Raw genomic sequence first — 16,958 nt, forward strand, 5'->3', positions numbered from 1 at the left:
TGTTCTTCACTCCCCACATAAGAGTACTCCTGGAAACACCTGAGGAAAAAAGACTGAACTGGGGGAAGTGCTGGACCCAGACTAAAGGGATTTCTAGCTTGTGTATGAAAGACCTGGGGATTCCAAGCTATAAAGCAAGTGCAGCTTGCCCCTTAAAAATCTGTAAGCCTGCTTGTGCTACCTCTCAGGGTGAGAAACTGCTAATTCATATCCAGTCTATCTAGTATATCAAGCTTAGTTTGCTTTTTTTAAAATTTACTAGGTAATCTGCTTTGATCTGTTTGCTATCACTTATAATCACTTAAAATCTATCTTTTGTAGTTAATAAACTTGTTTTTTCTTTATCTAAACCAGTGAGTTTGAGTGAAATGCATATTCCTCTCCACATTTGGGGAGAGGGATGAAATCTATGAGCTTACACTGTACAAATCCCTGTGCAGTGCAAGATGGTATAATTTTGGTTTTATATTTCGGGGGAAGCGGTCCTAGGTTGGGAAGCTCGTGGTTATTTTGGCTGTAGCCTCCCTATTGTTTGTTCATGCAGTAACTGGTCAGAGAGCCTGCATGTAACTGCAGCTGAGTGTGTCCCTACCTGTGTGAAGGCTAGAGGAAGTGTGGGAACAGGAGCAGGTCTGCAGCTTGTCACAGCAGCAGTGTGAGAAGGAGTCCAGGCTGGTGGGTCAGAGGGCTCCTGGGGAGGAAACTCGTCATGGTGTCCAACAACCTAATCTCTCTCTCGCTCAAGTGCACAAGCAGAAGTGGCTTAATCCTTCCTCCAACCACTTCCCAAGAAGAAAAGTGGGATGTTGTGCCTTCTAATGGTCAAATCCTCCTCACCACCAGTGAAGAGGAGAATCAGGATGGGTAGTGTTCTCTAATATGGTCCTTTCCCACCATGACAAGCAGGAGCAGGGGCAGAAAGGTGGCCCTTTCTCATCCTGACACACTTAACCCAGAAAAGATTAAATGAACCTATGACTTTGGTCCACTCCACACACACATGCTGAAGTACAGATGTTACTCGGCCTCATCCTTCTCAGACACTGCAATAGATCAAGGATGGAATGCCACTTGGACCCTACTTTTACTTCTCTCCTCTACAAGAGACTGACTATTTTTCAGCAGTCTGTAGCTTTACTTTGAATCATGCCCGTTTATGAGGATGGGCAAGGAAAAAAATTCAAATAAGGAAGCACAGTTATTGACAAATCACGGTCTTTGAGTAGACAGAACACTGCCAAAATAGAAAGAAGTGCTCCACCTAGTATCACCTGAGAATGTAATTGCTCAGGCTCTCCATTTGCTGAAAAACTGAAATAAAAAGGAGTGTCAATTTTGAGGAGCCAGTATCAAATGTTACTCTCAAGAAAAACAGTTCAAGATAAGAAGCGAGAGGGAGCAGGATTAAGGCAACTGAAATGATCTAATTCTAAACTTTCAATAGGAGCAACAATATCTTTTACTGGACCAACTTCTGTGGGTGAGAGAGACAAGCTTTTGAACCACACAGAGCTCTTCAAGTCTTGGAAGCTTGTCTCTCTCACCCACAGAAGCTGGTCAAATAATAGATATTACTCCACCTACCTTACTTCTCTAGTATCCTGGGACCGACACAGCTACAACTGCACTGCATACAATAGGAGCAGCAGCAGGATGCCACCTTCAGTAACCTGACCCAGCTATTCGCTTTATAAAAATAAAAAATGTGTAGCTTTCTCAAGGAAGTTTTCACAAGCTCGTATGCGCTCCTTACACAAATAATGTTTTACTTTAGTGGTAAGGACACTAAGCAAAGGAAGGTCATGATGCACCTCTGGAATGTTAAACCATTAACTCAGCAATCCAAAACAGAGAAACACCTACTTGTTTTGCTGTGGGAGTTAGTCAATACTTTTACATAAATAATACCTTATGCTATTGTTTTAAACAACCTTCCAAATCCTCTAATAATTGAAGTAGACATTTATTATGAAAAGAACAAAAATCAACAGTTTCCCTACACTAGAAATATATCATATACCCAACACAACGTGTTACAAAACACAACCTTAATATTCAGAGGGTAGCCGTGTTAGTCTGGATCTGTAAAAGCAGCAAAGAATCCTGTGGCACCTTATAGACTAACAGACGTTTTGGAGCATGAGCTTTCGTGGGTGAATACCCACTTCCTCAGATGCATGAGGAAGTGGGTATTGACCCACGAAAGCTCATGCTCCAAAACGTCTGTTAGTCTATAAGGTGCCACAGGATTCTTTGCTGCTTTTACAACCTTAATATTGACTTTAGTAATTTTAAAATTTTAATGATTATATATTTATGATCAAGGATACAATCTTATTCTATTTATACAGGTACTTATATGCACTCAAACATCATAGTATATAAGGGACTCGGATAGTAAATAATTTGTTCTCACAATACTCAGTGAGAAAGGGAAATATTATGCTCATTTTACAAATATAGAATTGAGACCCAGAGAGATTAAGTGACTTGCCCAAGATCACACAGGAAATCTTTGGCAGAACCCAGGAATCAATCCCAGACCGCTAGAAACCTTTAATCAAAAGGTCAAACTTTGTCCTCCTATCCATCATTATTTTTTATTACCTTTTTTGGTACAGAAAATCCATCTGATTAAGTCTGACTTATCAGAGCATGAACTAAAATGTTTTCCAAAAAAGTGTAGATTTTTTTAAAAAGACATTATACAGTTCTATAACTCAAAACAATATAAAGTAGCTATAAATCTTCAGGCTTCGCATAAATGTCATTCCTCACTCTTCTTGCACCCTTAGCATCTGAAGGACACATCCCTAGTTTTGGATGCTTTATACTGGCAGGATACAGCAATATATAGTGCACTACATCCCACAGAGTATACAAAATTTTATTTGAAAATGCTGTGTACCATGCAGAAAAGGTTTGATCTCTCCCATACTATCTTAAAAGGGACCATTCTATTCTACATCTCATTTTTCATTCTTTATAAAAGTTTCTTTCAAAAAATGATGGGACTAAGTTTTTTTGGACTCATTACCAGAACAAATGTATATTCTAACTTCGATGAAAAATAACATTTTAACTGTGTCTTTGTGAAAATATTAAAATTTTGTTTTAACATAAAGGCATAAAATAATTAAAGTTAAACAAAATATTACACTTAACCAACGGCTATTTGTACAGTTTATGTGGGAAGAATAACTCTGAATATCTAACTTTTGTGTATGTCAAATTTTAGAACTACTTTTTTAGATGTTTAATAGTTTTTAATTAAAAACCTTAAATATAGAATCTCCCCTTCTGTTGAAAATTTTGACCTACTATTTTTATTTGTAAGACCAAAAATTAATGTAACTGAAAAAGATCAAAGAAAAATAAAGTTTCTCAATTTTTTCAGGTTTTTTTTATTTTGTGTATTTGACTACCCTATAGTCAGTTTGTGCACGTCTTTCACACACAGCTACAGGCGGAATATAAAAAATTTAAAAGCAAAATAAACAACTGTTAAATCATAAAATTGGCTGTCTCACTGGCAGTACAGTACCTATAAGCATTATTAACCCACTTTTCTAAACTGATTAGCTTTTAAATTGTTTAAGTCTATAATGTTTTCAGATTCTCTTAATTAATAATCAACCTACTTTTCAAATTTATATTTGGCATTCCAGGAATCAGAGGCCACTTTTGAAAACTTGGATATATCATGCCCTTAATGACTACCTACATAGACACTTATTAATGCCCAACTCTTTTTTTTTATAGTGCGTTGGAATATCATGAGTACGAAAAATGTCATATGAAACAAAGTTCTATTTGTGCATGTTCTGTTGTGCATGAAAGGAAAAGTTACACCAAAAGAATATCTATAGTTACCTCTCATTGCCCTGAACAGAATGTTATAAATGTATGTAAGACCCCAATCTCTCGAGAAAATTAAGCAGTTTTTGACTTCAGTGGAACTATTTACATACTTAAAGTTAACCACAAGTTTAAATGTTTTACTGGATCAGGGTGTAAGAAGAGCTAGTTGGAAATTTTTCAACTAAACATCCTTCCATCAGAAAATGCCAACTGTCTAAACTAAATCTGCTCGTAAGAAAATTTCAGTTTTGACAAATTTCTTGTTTTGAAACTTCTTTGAAAAAAAATTCAAAATTCTCAAAATGACCCTTTTAAAAAAAAAACTACCTTTTATATTTGGAAATGACTAATTTTAAAATGTAAGCCAATTATAGTAAAAAAATTTTTAAAAACTGAAACAGAAAACTTCTGAAATTATCAAAACAAATGTTTTCATTGATCAGAACCAACTTTTTTTTTAATTGTCTGTTCATGAAAATTTTTGATTCTCTCTCCAAATTTGGGATGGGAAAATTCAAAATTCAAAAAGATTTCTCAAGACAGAAAAATTGTTCCCTGCCCAGCTCTGGCATAAATGAGTTACTGCACGTTTGATCCTGTGCCATGGAGACTGTCACAATTGTACCATATGCTAGAAATCAAGAGAGAATGATTATATGTAGCAACTAAGTCTTGTATGAAGCCTTCATGCATCAGCTATTTTAAATGAAAGCAGGTTGGTCTAAAAAAAAAAAAAAAAAAAAGACTCGCTATCTTGCAATGTGAGGTTTCCAAAATGAATCTCCATCTTTCACATTACTTAAACTTTCCAACTACATCTATTAGGTGTTTACATTTTGTTGTGTTTTACACTAGAACTAAAATAATCTGGATAAGGATTACTTTTTGAAATGTTGGCACTACTTTCTAAGCTATCTTCTTGTAAATAGTTCTATTTTATTATGTATTGAGAAGTGAAAAAAATATATATTTCTGATTTTAGCAGCATCCAAGGAAAACGGGGTTGGATCACCTTATCTATATTACGTAACACAAACGCTGATGATTGCCTGTGTGTGTCATAAACGTGAGAAAAAACAGTAAATTTTCTCACATTTACCAGACATATAGGCAATCTTCAGCATTTGAGTTATGTAATTTATAAATTTTCTCTTTGTAAAAGCTTAAATATTGCTATCTAATATGCCAGATCCATGTAGAATTCCTAACAGAATTTCAATGCCATACAGGAAGAAGTTTTAGGCTAAACTAAGAATCAGATGTAAACAATGAAAAAGTCTTGTAAAAAAGTAGCCATTTTCCAGAGGTAGACCATTAATTTTATGTAGATATGAATAATCCATAACACCACATTCACAAAATGCCTGATTTACAAGAGCATTCTATGGTCAGTGAAGAAGGTTGTACTGAAGTATGGATTAAGCCATTAAAACTGCAGGAATTTTCTACCTCTTTTTGTTGAGGAGTGATTCAACAAAATTAGCTCCAGATTTCCTGTCACATCAGGTCCCTGGGAATGACACTAGCTACCTCAAGGCCCTTCTATTTCAATTTGCTGACAGGACAAAAAGATCTTGGCATAGCAATCATGACATGGATTATTACAAATTGCTCTCTTACAGCCCCCTCTTTCTTCTCTGTTCTCTGACACTATGAAGTTGGGTGGTGGGAAGAACGTATTACAGGCAAGAACTGCTGATAGTCACAAATTACACAATTAAAAACCAAACAGAGATTAGAACATCTTGTGAAGATTCCAGTGAGGAAACTCATCTTGCACAGAAATCTTCTCTTATTTTAATTCTCACTCTTTTCTGTCAAAGTGAAGGCAATGAAAGTTTATCAGTTCAGATTTCTGGAGATTACTGGCAGTACTGTTATCTAAACCTTAATCAAAGCAGCATCTCTTTTGGTTTTAGCTGTGTCTTCCTACTATTACTTATGCCGGGGTAGGCAACCTATGGCATGCGTGCTGAAGACGGCACGTGAGCTGAGCTTCAGTGGCACTCACACTGCTCACGTCCTGGCCACCGGTCTGGGGGCTCTGCATTTTAATTTAATTTTAAATGAAGCTTCTTAAACATTTTAAAAATCTTATTTACTTTACATACAACAATAGTTTAGTTATATATTATAGACTTCTAGAAAGAGACCTTTTAAAAACATTAACATGTATTACTGGCATGAGAAACCTTAAATTAGAGTGAATAAATGAAGACTCGGCACACCACTTCTGAAAGGTTGCCAACCCCTGACTTATGCTATAAGATATGGTCTCTTCATTGTATAAAGTTATTATGTTGGGCAGTCTGTTTACAACTCTGTAGCACTCCAATATGCTTATCAAGGTAGTCCAGTATTGCTATGTAGATTCTGAATGTGTTTTAATCACGTTCCTGAACTTTACTACAGCCCTACAAAATCCAAGACTGTACAATGATCAAGGAACACATTTTGGTCCCATATATTCTAACCAAACCATACTGTGCTTTAAGTGTTTGGGCACTACTGTGTACAACTTTACAATACACTGCATACAGAATCTAAAATGCCCTTTTCACAGTGGGTTCAGAAGGGTGCTCGTTATAACCATATTTATATATAATTGTTGCTAATGGGATTCTAGCATGGTTTCCCTGATCAGAATGGACAGTGTCTTTTTGACAAATAACCCCATGACAGACAACCCAAGGGGACAGTCTAAGGTACCATTTGGCTTGCATGCACCGGAAAATAATCCCTGACCGCAAGAGGCAAAAAAACTATGCTAGAATTCTTTAAGTAACAGCCATATTTGAAAGTTCTTACAGAGATTGCATAGTTCCAATCCCAGTGTGTACAGAACTGAAATGATTTGAAAGTACAAAGTAAGATAATGTATGACCTCTATGAAAGAATAAAAACAGCAGTGAAGTGCCAATGTGCTTTAATTTAACAAACAACAAAAGCAGCACAGTATAGCTTTAGGTTTCTACCAATACTCCATAGTAGCATGAAAAAAAAGTCTCTCTCAAATTAATTACACTTGAACCATGAAATCATGTACATCTAGGGAGTTTTGACTTACTGAAAAGTGGTGTATCCGTTGGGTCAGGAGGAGGAAAGTTTTCAGTGAAGTTGACATTACACAAGTCAGTGCTGCAGCAGCAGAAGCGATACGTTCCATTCTGAATCAAGGAAGGGGTGGTTGTTACTATACACTCCTCATACTGACACTCCTGTAGGTCTCCTATGTGAGACCAGCATCCTGCAAAAGGAAGGAAGTGAAATGGTACCAAATGGTACCAAAATTGATTTTGCACCAGTGTTTACATTTTTATATACTAAATATAATTAATAAATATAATTAACTATTTTTTCCTTCTCAACCTCTCATTCTCATCAGGCTTCTCTTGTTCCAGTATAAGCCTACTTTAGTCTCCTCCATCTTAAAACAAACATCCTTGGGCTCCCCTCACTCGTAAAACTAATCACCCAGGCTCTCTTCCTCCCTTCATCACCAAATACCTCCTATGTGCCATCTACAACTGTAATCTGGAACTCCTCTTCTGCAGTTCCATCCTAGACACTCTCCAAATCTAGCATACACCCTCTATGCGTCATTGAAACTGCTCTACCCAAAATCTCCAGTGATCTCTTTCTGGCCAGATTTCAGGGCCAGTACTCCATCTTCCTCTCTTAGATCTATGCCTTTGACACCTTCGAACATGCACTTCTCCTTGAAATCTTGTCCTCACTCAACTTTTGTAACTCCATCCCCCCTCTTCTAGCTCTTCTCCTACCCTCTCTAATCATATTTTCACTGTTTCATTTGGTGGATCCTTCTTATCCCCCAGACTAACTTTCAGTGGGATTCCTATATGGCTAAATCCTTGGACCTCTTCTTTTTTTCCTTCCACAGAAGAGTAGATTAATCTTATATGCTTGCAAGACTTCAGCTACCACAGGGGTTCTCAAACTGGGGGTCTGGACCCCTCAGGGGGTCATGAGGTTATTACATGGGGGGTCAAGAGCCGTCAGCTTCCACCCCAAACCCTGCTTGCCTCCAGCATTTAAAACAATGTTAAATATATAAAAAAGTGGTTTTAATTTTATAGGGGGGGGGGGGTCGCACTCAGGGGTTTGCTGTATGAAAGGGGTTACCAGTACAAAAGTTTGAGAACCACTGAGCTACCACCTTCAGATTAATGACACACAAATTCACCTGTTCTCCCATTCATCAAAACCCACATCTTTACCTATCTTTCTGACACCTCCTCACAGGTATCCAGCTGTCACCCTAAACTAAACATGGCCAAAACAGAGCACTTGATCCTTCCCCCGCAGATCCTCCCTTTTTCCTACATTTCTGACACCACGGGCAACAGTACTATCCTTTAAGTCACTTGGGCCCACAATCTGGATGTCATCTTTGTCCTGACCCTCTCTTTAAAGTCATAAAGTCAGGCCATGTCTAAATCCTGCAGATTATTCTATGTAATATCTATAAAATTCTGTCTATTCTTATCTTGTATCTTGACAAATGCAAGTTCTTCCTCTCTGGTATTCATTAAAGCAAACTTGTCTCATCGAATCCATTTAAAATGCTGCCGTTAGATTATCCTCCTGGCTTGCTGCTCTGACCACATTACCGCACTCTGAGTTCCACCGGCACTACAAGAAAAAGTTTCTTTAGTTTGAAAGCCCTTCCAAATGTAGCTGTGTCTTCTTCAACAGCTCTAATAATTTATTGCAATGTTCCCCATCACTTTCCCTTCACCACTGTTCCCAATCTTCTTCTCCTTAATTCCTTTTCCTATGCTCTTATTTTTAGGTTTACTAACTGCCCTATTCCTGCCATTATCCCTTATCCAACCTCTACCACTAATTAATCCCCCACCCCAATATATAAAAAAACCTGATTAAAATAATAAAGAGTAACTGACTGGGACACTTCACACTGTGTCTTTAAATATGAAGTGCTCAAATCATCCCTCTGTTATGCTACCTTCGACTGGATTAATCCACTGCACAGAGCCCCCTTGCAATGGAAAGTCTCCCTGGAGAAGGCCATTCAATAGCATGAGCCACCCACAATCATCACCCATTCCAGGAGATCTACAGTAACCCAATGTTGCCCTGGATACGCTGGCCACAATTTAAAACTGTTCTCCCTGGTAGAAACTCTAGAGGACAAAAGAGTAAATATCCTTGAGGTGAAGACCCCAAAGCATAGTTGCCCTATCATGCAAATGATTGTAATCTGCAACTATGTTGCCAGCATTGGATCAAGCCCCAATCATTTTCTCTAAGTATATTAAAAATTTTGTGGAAAAGAACATTTTCTACATTCAGAATGGATTAAAGTACCATTCAGTTACCTCTAACTACTGATTAAAGAGAAACAGAGATAATCTAAGTGAAAGATTAAATTACATGTTCTAACCTTTCAGCTCTGGAGACTGGGAACACAGTTTGAGTTATGTTACCAGAAAAACATACATGGTGTTTTTACCTGGTTCCCAGTGATATTTACACACTTCATTAAACTACTATAGTGTGGTTATCTGATGTGATTATCAGTCTCTGCTGAAAAATGACTTAGAAATGGCTAAAAGTTCTACTCCTGGATTAAATGGCATTTGATCAGAGTAAATATGACTTTTACTGTAGCTATGACCCTCTTAACATCCTTGATCACTAAATACCAATTCTCGAGTGAGCAAGATTGGTTGATTAGTGGAAGTATTTTTGAGAAAATTATAATTTTGTGACATTTATTATATTCATGTATAGAGTTCTTCATAATCAAACACATACAGTTAATGTAAAATGAACATCTCTGATTAATGAGACGTTTACTCCCTATCAGACATATTGCCTACTTACGAAATGTACAATTCACCCAGGAAAGCAGCTTTAATCTTGACATGCAGGGTAATAAGGTGTTTTATGCCTAATTTGCCTTGAATTATGCACTGAAAATGTACCTATTAGTCTTTCAAAGCACTTTTCTTTTTTTCAAAAGGAACTTTCTGTTCATACCTAATAAACTACTATACAATAAGTTTCAGAAGAAGAAAAACAAGATTTATCTAATTGTTTAGCAAAACAACCCTCGCAATTTAAAGCCTTCATATCAATGGGTTACTTCTACACAAAAGGATTAGCAAAGCTTAACTGTTACTTACCTTGTTTTACAAGATGTATGTCTCCTTCTCGTGTTTTTTCCCAAAGTCCATAGCAGGAGGTGCCTTTCACACATAAAATTGTGCCATTCTCCTGAGAGATTCGATTCTCACTGATTCCATGGTCCTGTTGATATGGGTCCTTAAATGCACACAACCGCTCCTCACTCTGGGTAGCTTGAGAAGAAAAGAAAACAGGAAAATCAATGTCTAGATTGTAATCAATTTTTTATTAAAATGTCTGCATATATGCATACATCATAATCAGCCCACTAGGTCTTGCATAGAAAGGGTGATTTAGGTCTTTCAAAAGCCAACATTCAAGACTATTTTGTTCTTGGCATATGAACATCTATCCTTTAACCTGTAATTCCACAGTCACAGACAAAGCTAAGGTCTACCCCAAGGTTAAAATGATGACAACAAAAGAAAAACATTACTAAGTGCATTAAAAAAAATGTAGATTTCTGAAACTTTACAGGTATGGAATACAAATTATTCCAACGCACAGTGTGCATCAGTTGGGAGGCTTCTCCAGCCTACCTGTTATGATTGCTCGGTAGCGACATGGTGCACAACCTTTTGCCAGGGCTAAGTGTATTATCATTTAATTACTTCCAGATCCTTTTGGCATCAGAAGCTAAATCAAGCTGAACGCTGATGGGCTCCCACTGGACTATCAGTCCAGTCCAATATTGTGTATTCATCACCCATGGGCGGCGGGCACAGGAGGCTTTGGGAGGCTAAGCCTTCCCACATAGTCAAGAAATGCCAAATGCAGTGTGCCTCCCTTTGGAGGCGTGCTGGCCTGCCACCTCCAAAGGGAGGCTCGTGATAAGTGGGAGACCACTGGCACCCAGACCATTGACCTGCCATCACTCTGCCCCGAGGCTCCGCCCTTGCTTCACCATTTCCCCGTGAGGCTCCCTGCCGCCTGCCGCCCACTCCTCTCTGCCTTGGGGGAGCAGGGGCAAGAAGAGGTAAAGTGAGGGTAGGGCCTCAGGATATGAGGCCAAGCAGGAGCAGGGCCTTGAGGCAGAGCACGGGAGGGGCTTTGGGAGGGAGGAGGCTGAGCAAGGGTGAAGTGGGAGCTGGGGTCATGGTCCAGGCACCAGTGCCCCCACCCACATTTTTAGGGAGCTTCCAAGGCTCATGCCCAGTCACCCCAAATGAAAGAATCACGTGCCACCTATGGAATAGCCCATTCCATTTTCTTTTTGTCTCCGCTCTTCCACAAATCTAATCCATTGGGACTACTATCTTCTCCCCAGTATCACACCTATTGCTGCCTCTGCACACTACATTTAGCAAAGAGTGCCAAGAAAGAGCATTACAGTAGAGTGAAAATGATAGGATCCTGTCCAATGCTTCTGGGAAAACAAACGCTGACAGGAGCAGCAGCACATGCACAATCCTCCCCTGTGGGAATCACAGTAGGATATTTTAAAAATCCAGTAAAAGAGGATGAAAATGAATACCTTGATCCTATGCCAAATTATCTCTTAATCTTAGATAATTATCATTAGCCTTCTCTGAATATATATATTCCTTTTAGCATTAATATTAAAAGATCAACAAACTTCAAAAATATTTGGATATCTAGGAATTCAAAGCTTTCATCCACAGGATTTTTGTACTTTTTTCTATGCATATCATCATCATTTTCATAAAGATATAGTTCATGATACTAAGCCTATATTATACTTTCATTAGTAACATAACAACAAACATCTTTAAAGAGGACCTCAGTTGAAAGTCAGCAAGTGCGAAGTATCTACATTAGTTGAACGAAACACTTTTTACAACACCAACATACTTTTCCTTGAAAGTGATTTTGTGAAAAGGACACACTAAAGTTGACGCACGGGAATGTGGACGCATGAATTCAAGCACACTACCATGATACTGGTCTACACTATGCTCCGTAGCTAAAAATTTCCTGTGAAGAATTTGCACTGAACATCTACATGTAAGCAGCTGTAATCTTAGCTCCTTCAATTCCAGGAAATGATTACTACCAACAGGATGCAATGTTTAATAGACAAGTGACCTTTTGGGATAATTAACTCTGAACTTTAAAAAAAATCATTAAATTGTAGAACATAAAATTGTAAAATTATTAAATGCATTTATTTTGCTGGCCCACAAAGACGCATGTCTTTATGAGAATCTGATTAATACTGCAATAACATTCCCATATTATAACCAACTCAAAATTGTTTATAACTGTTTGGTAGCAATAAGATTACATAAAATTTCCAAAACTGGAAGTAAACTACTCTTAATTATAAAACCATAAATAGGCACTAAGGGCTCAAAAACTCAAGATATTCCTTATCCTGAGAACCCCATATAAAGGTAGACTGCTAAGCAAACTAGCCTATAAACAATTAATCCCAGCAACACTGTGGTATCTATAAATATTACATTACACACAAAAACAACATTAAAGTTGCAATATCAACAATAAGGCTGCAAAATCAAGTACTCAAAGGTTCAGAAATGTCTGTTTGAAGGCTATCTGTGCAACATTAAATTGACCCCCTTCTGCATATGTATTATTACACAATCTTTAATTACAAAACATACTATTTAAACAGAACTCCTGCCCTCCTGCTCCTGATGGATGATGCTCACTTAATGAGCAGCTACTCAATGTTTGTTCTCTGCTCATTGTTCACCGTGTGACCCCAGATCTTATTTACTGCATCTTATTCAAACTCTATTATGAAGAATTATTTTCTTCACTGGCTTTCTTATGGTGCTCATCACTATAGTATCCGAGTGCTTCACAAACATTAATTTATTTATTTCCATAGCACCCTGTGAGGTGAGCTAAGTTCCATCTAAGCTGCGCAGCTATCAAGGACCACACAGGCAAGGAGAGGCACCTCTCTCTCGGCCCAGGGCTGATGCTGCTGCAAGAGAGGGCTCGAGGGAGTCCTCTCTCCCCGCCACAGCTCTGGGGCAGCCTGCACCCCAAACTCCTCATCCTTGGCCCCACGCCAGAGCCCGCAGCCCCACCTGAGCCCTCATCCCTCCACATCCCAATCCTCTACCCTAGCCCTAAGCCCCCTCCTGCACCCCAAATCCCTCATCTCCAGCCCCACCCCAGAGCCCTCATCCTTCCACATCTCAACCTTCTATCCTAGCCCTGAGCCTTTTCCTGGCACCCCAAACTCCTCATCCCCAGCCCTATCCCCAGCCAGAGCCCTCACTCCTCCACACCCTAACTCTCTACGCTAGTCCTGAGACCCCCGCACCTGAAACCCCTCATCCCCAGCCCAACTCCCAGCCAGAGCCCTCACCCCTCCACACCCTAACCCTCTACTCTAGCCCTGAGACCCCCGCACCCGAAACCCCTCATCCCTAGCCCCACCCAAGAGTCCACACCCCCAACCCGAGCCCTTACTCCCCCACACACCCCAACCCTCTGCCGCAGCCCTGAACCCCCTTCCACACTCCAAATTCTCGGCCCCAACCCCGCCACTCATTACCTCCATATTGGTGCACATCACAAAATTAATTCCACACATGGATGCAAAAAATTAGAGGGAACATTGGAGGTGAGATATTATCCCCATTTTACAGATGGGGAACTGAAGCACAGAGAGATTAGGGTCAGAGTATACACTAATTTTAGGTGTTCAATATGAGACACCTTGGATTACATTTTCAGAGGATTTAGCATTATATAGCACTTTATGTTCAAAGCATAGTTCCCACTGATGTCAGCTGCATCTGGGACTGCTCTGCACTTCAGCAAATAAGACCCCTGTGTCTCAAGTCAAGTGTGATGCTATATATATGAAAGATGACCATTTGTATCATTGTTGATACCACTGTTATACAATTCCAACAAATCCTGTACAAAGAATGTCATGTAAAGTGTCAATGGAAAAGTTATTTGCTAAATATGATTATTTTGTTTATGCATGTATCATCTTTCTATCTGAAGTTATGAATATCGGCTATGTACTTGCCTCTTAAACCTGTGTTGTATTCCTGGGTGACACCCCTCAAAGAGCTATCTAGCCCTAATGTAAATTCTATGTGTTGATGGTCTACCAAGGACACTTCACTCTTACAATGAGCCATTGAAGAAACTCATTCCATCCAGATAGCTCTTCCTGAGGATTCCTCACACACCAAGGAGCCAATGCCCACCTCCTGTAATTCAGCAAAATATGTAGGACCATGCCATATGCTCATGTGACTCCGGACTCCATCTTGGGTTAGTAAATTTCCATGCATAGGGCAAAGGATATAAAAAGACACCTGAGGCATCTCCATTTTGCCTCTTCCCTTCTCTAATTCTCTGGACTGTGGATTTACAACTAAAAGGAGAATCTTGAACTATGGACTGAGAACCTTCCAATCGTTTGGAAGTTACCAGAGAGACTTTACAAGCCAGCAATCTATTCCGTCACTGCTACAAACCTGATATAAGAAGTTGCAATCATATTTATGTATATGATCTATTAACCATTTATCACACATCTTGAATACTGTGTGCAGATGTGGTCACCGCATCTTAAAAAAAGATGAATTGGAAAAGGTTCAGAAAAGGGTAACAAAAATGATTACGGGTATGGAATGGCTTCTGTATGAGGAGAGATTAATAAGATTGGGACTTTCCAGCTTGGAAAAGAGACAGCTAAGGGGAGATATGATTGAGGTTTATAAAATCATAATCGGTGTAGAGAAAGTAGATAAGGAAGTGTTGTTTACTATTTCTCATAACACAAGAATTAGGGGTCACCAAATGAAATTAATAGGCAGCAGGTTTAAAACAAATAAAAGGAAGTATTTCTTCACACAATACACAGTCAACCTGTGGAATTCTTTGCCAGAAGGTGTTGTGAAGGCTAAGACCATAACAGTTCAAAAAAGAACTAAATAAATTAATGGAGAATAGGTCCATCGGTGGCTTTTAGCCAGGATGGGCAGGAATGGTGTCCCTAGCCTCTGTTTGCCAGAAGCTAGGAATGAGCAACAGGGGATGGATAACTTGATGATTACCTATTCTGTTCATTCCCTCTGGGACACCTGGCACTGACCAATGTCGGAAGACAGGATACTGGGCTAGATGGACCTTTGGTCTGACCCAGTAAGGCCATTCTTATGTTCTTATAACTCTTTTCTTTTCTTAATAAATCTTTAGTTAGTTTACTAAGGATTGACTGGCAGCATGATATTTGGGTAAGATCTGAGATTCATATTGACCCAGGGATGTGCGTCTGATCCTTTACGATTAGAAAGAACCTCACAAAGTGAAATGAGTTTTCAATAACCTCTCACTATATTAGATTGTGTTGCCTGGATGAGAGCCAACGGCTGGCATACCTAAAGGGTTTTCACTTCTGATTAATCAGTGTGGTACTGCAGATGCTGTTTCATTATGGGTTTGGTGAATCTAATTGTACAGCAAACCACCAGATTTGGGGATTGTCTGTCCTATTTCTTACAATCTACCCTGTGGGTGGCACTCTCATTGTGGCCCTTCCCCGGCACCCAGTCACATCAAGCACCAGAAAATGAGGAATACACTATTAGTGACCACCTACAAGACCCTGATTCACCCCAAGATCAGGTCAACCCTGTGCACTGTATGGGAAACAGGTCCTGTGGGAAAAAGTAGGATATGAAAATATAACGAAAGATTGTATCATAATGCATATACACAAGAGGACCAAGTTAACATTGCACAGGCAGCCTTAAATTTTGGCATTTCCTAATTTAAGGGCTTGACATGGGAACCTTAATAATGTTCTTTTTAGCATTAGGTTATTTTTGTGTATAATGCTCTAGGTTTAAAAAAAAATTGAAAATACAGAAAATCCATCATGTTATATTGTACTGACAACCACATGGATCATCAGCAGGGTGAGAACCTTTAGATACACCACGCAGACTTAAGCTGAGTAACTGACAGTAGTAGGAGGCTGTCATCCTCTATGTAGGCCAGCAGTAGAGGGGGATAGGATACTTTGCCAGGAGGCTTCACAGATATCTGCTGACAACAGCAGAATAGTGAGACTCAGGAAATTTTCTTGGGCCCATTCTAGGCTCTGCAGGGAAGTGTGTCTAGTGGGCACAGTGTCTTCTGCCCATTTCCCCCCAAGCTTGATCCCCTTCTACCTCATCTTCCAAACTGTTCCTGTCCCAGTTCCATCTCTTCCCCAACCTAGCGTCTCATCCCAGTCCCATTGCCCACACTCAGCCAGTCCTCATCTCCACTTCTCAAGCTTCTCATTTCCAGTCCTAGTCCGTGCCCTGCAAGTCGTAGTCTCGTTCCTCTAAACTCCCCATCCCAATCTTAATCTCACTCCCTCAGACTCTCCATTCCAGTCTCCTTGCTGAGCCAGTCCCAATTGCTCTCCTCTTGGCTCATGATTCTCCCCATCATCCTAACCTCCACCTGCTCCACCCTCACACAGGTTCACCATCCACGTTACCTCTCCAGGCTCACCAGTTAACCTCCCTCTATGGCTCCTTGTCCCAAACCTCCTCCATGCTCCAGCTCGTCAGATCTGTCTCCCCCTCTACATCTCATCTCTTTCCCTCTACCACATTGGTTCTCAGTCTGTCTCTTTATCCAGCCAGTCCTAATATCTCCCCAGCTTCTAATCCAATCTCAATCCCTCACCCCCACCCAACACCTCCCAGTTCCAGTCTCTTTTCCCAGCCAATCCCAGTCTCCTCCCTCCAGCTGCCAGTCTCCTGGCTCATCTAGTCCCAGTCTCTTCCTCGGTCTTCCAGTTTCCATGCCCAACCAGTCCCAGTCTCTGTACCTAGCTCCCAGTCCCAGAAGTCTTGCTGAACCAGCCCTTGGCTCCACATCCAACCTCAGTCTCCCTCTCACATACTGACTCCTAGGCTCCATTTCCTACTTTGAGCTCCCAAGCTCATCCCCTTTCCCAGCCAGTT

General features: G+C 39.8%; 1 protein-coding gene across 3 annotated transcripts in view; it reads right to left on the reverse strand.

The window, feature by feature from the left end:
- The window catches only part of BMPR2 (bone morphogenetic protein receptor type 2), a 188,987-nt gene that overhangs the window by 72,138 nt on the left and 99,891 nt on the right, over nucleotides 1-16,958 (reverse strand). For all 3 annotated transcript variants that reach the window (XM_050969572.1, XM_050969570.1, XM_050969569.1), the window contains 2 exons: nucleotides 10,032-10,205; nucleotides 6,929-7,108 (listed from right to left, as the gene is read on the reverse strand). In XM_050969572.1, the coding sequence (XP_050825529.1) occupies nucleotides 6,929-7,108; nucleotides 10,032-10,205 (354 nt within the window). The remainder of the gene's footprint in view (nucleotides 1-6,928; nucleotides 7,109-10,031; nucleotides 10,206-16,958) is intronic.

This window comes from Gopherus flavomarginatus, chromosome 10, assembly GCF_025201925.1.
Source record: "Gopherus flavomarginatus isolate rGopFla2 chromosome 10, rGopFla2.mat.asm, whole genome shotgun sequence".
Taxonomy (NCBI): Eukaryota; Metazoa; Chordata; order Testudines; family Testudinidae; genus Gopherus; species Gopherus flavomarginatus.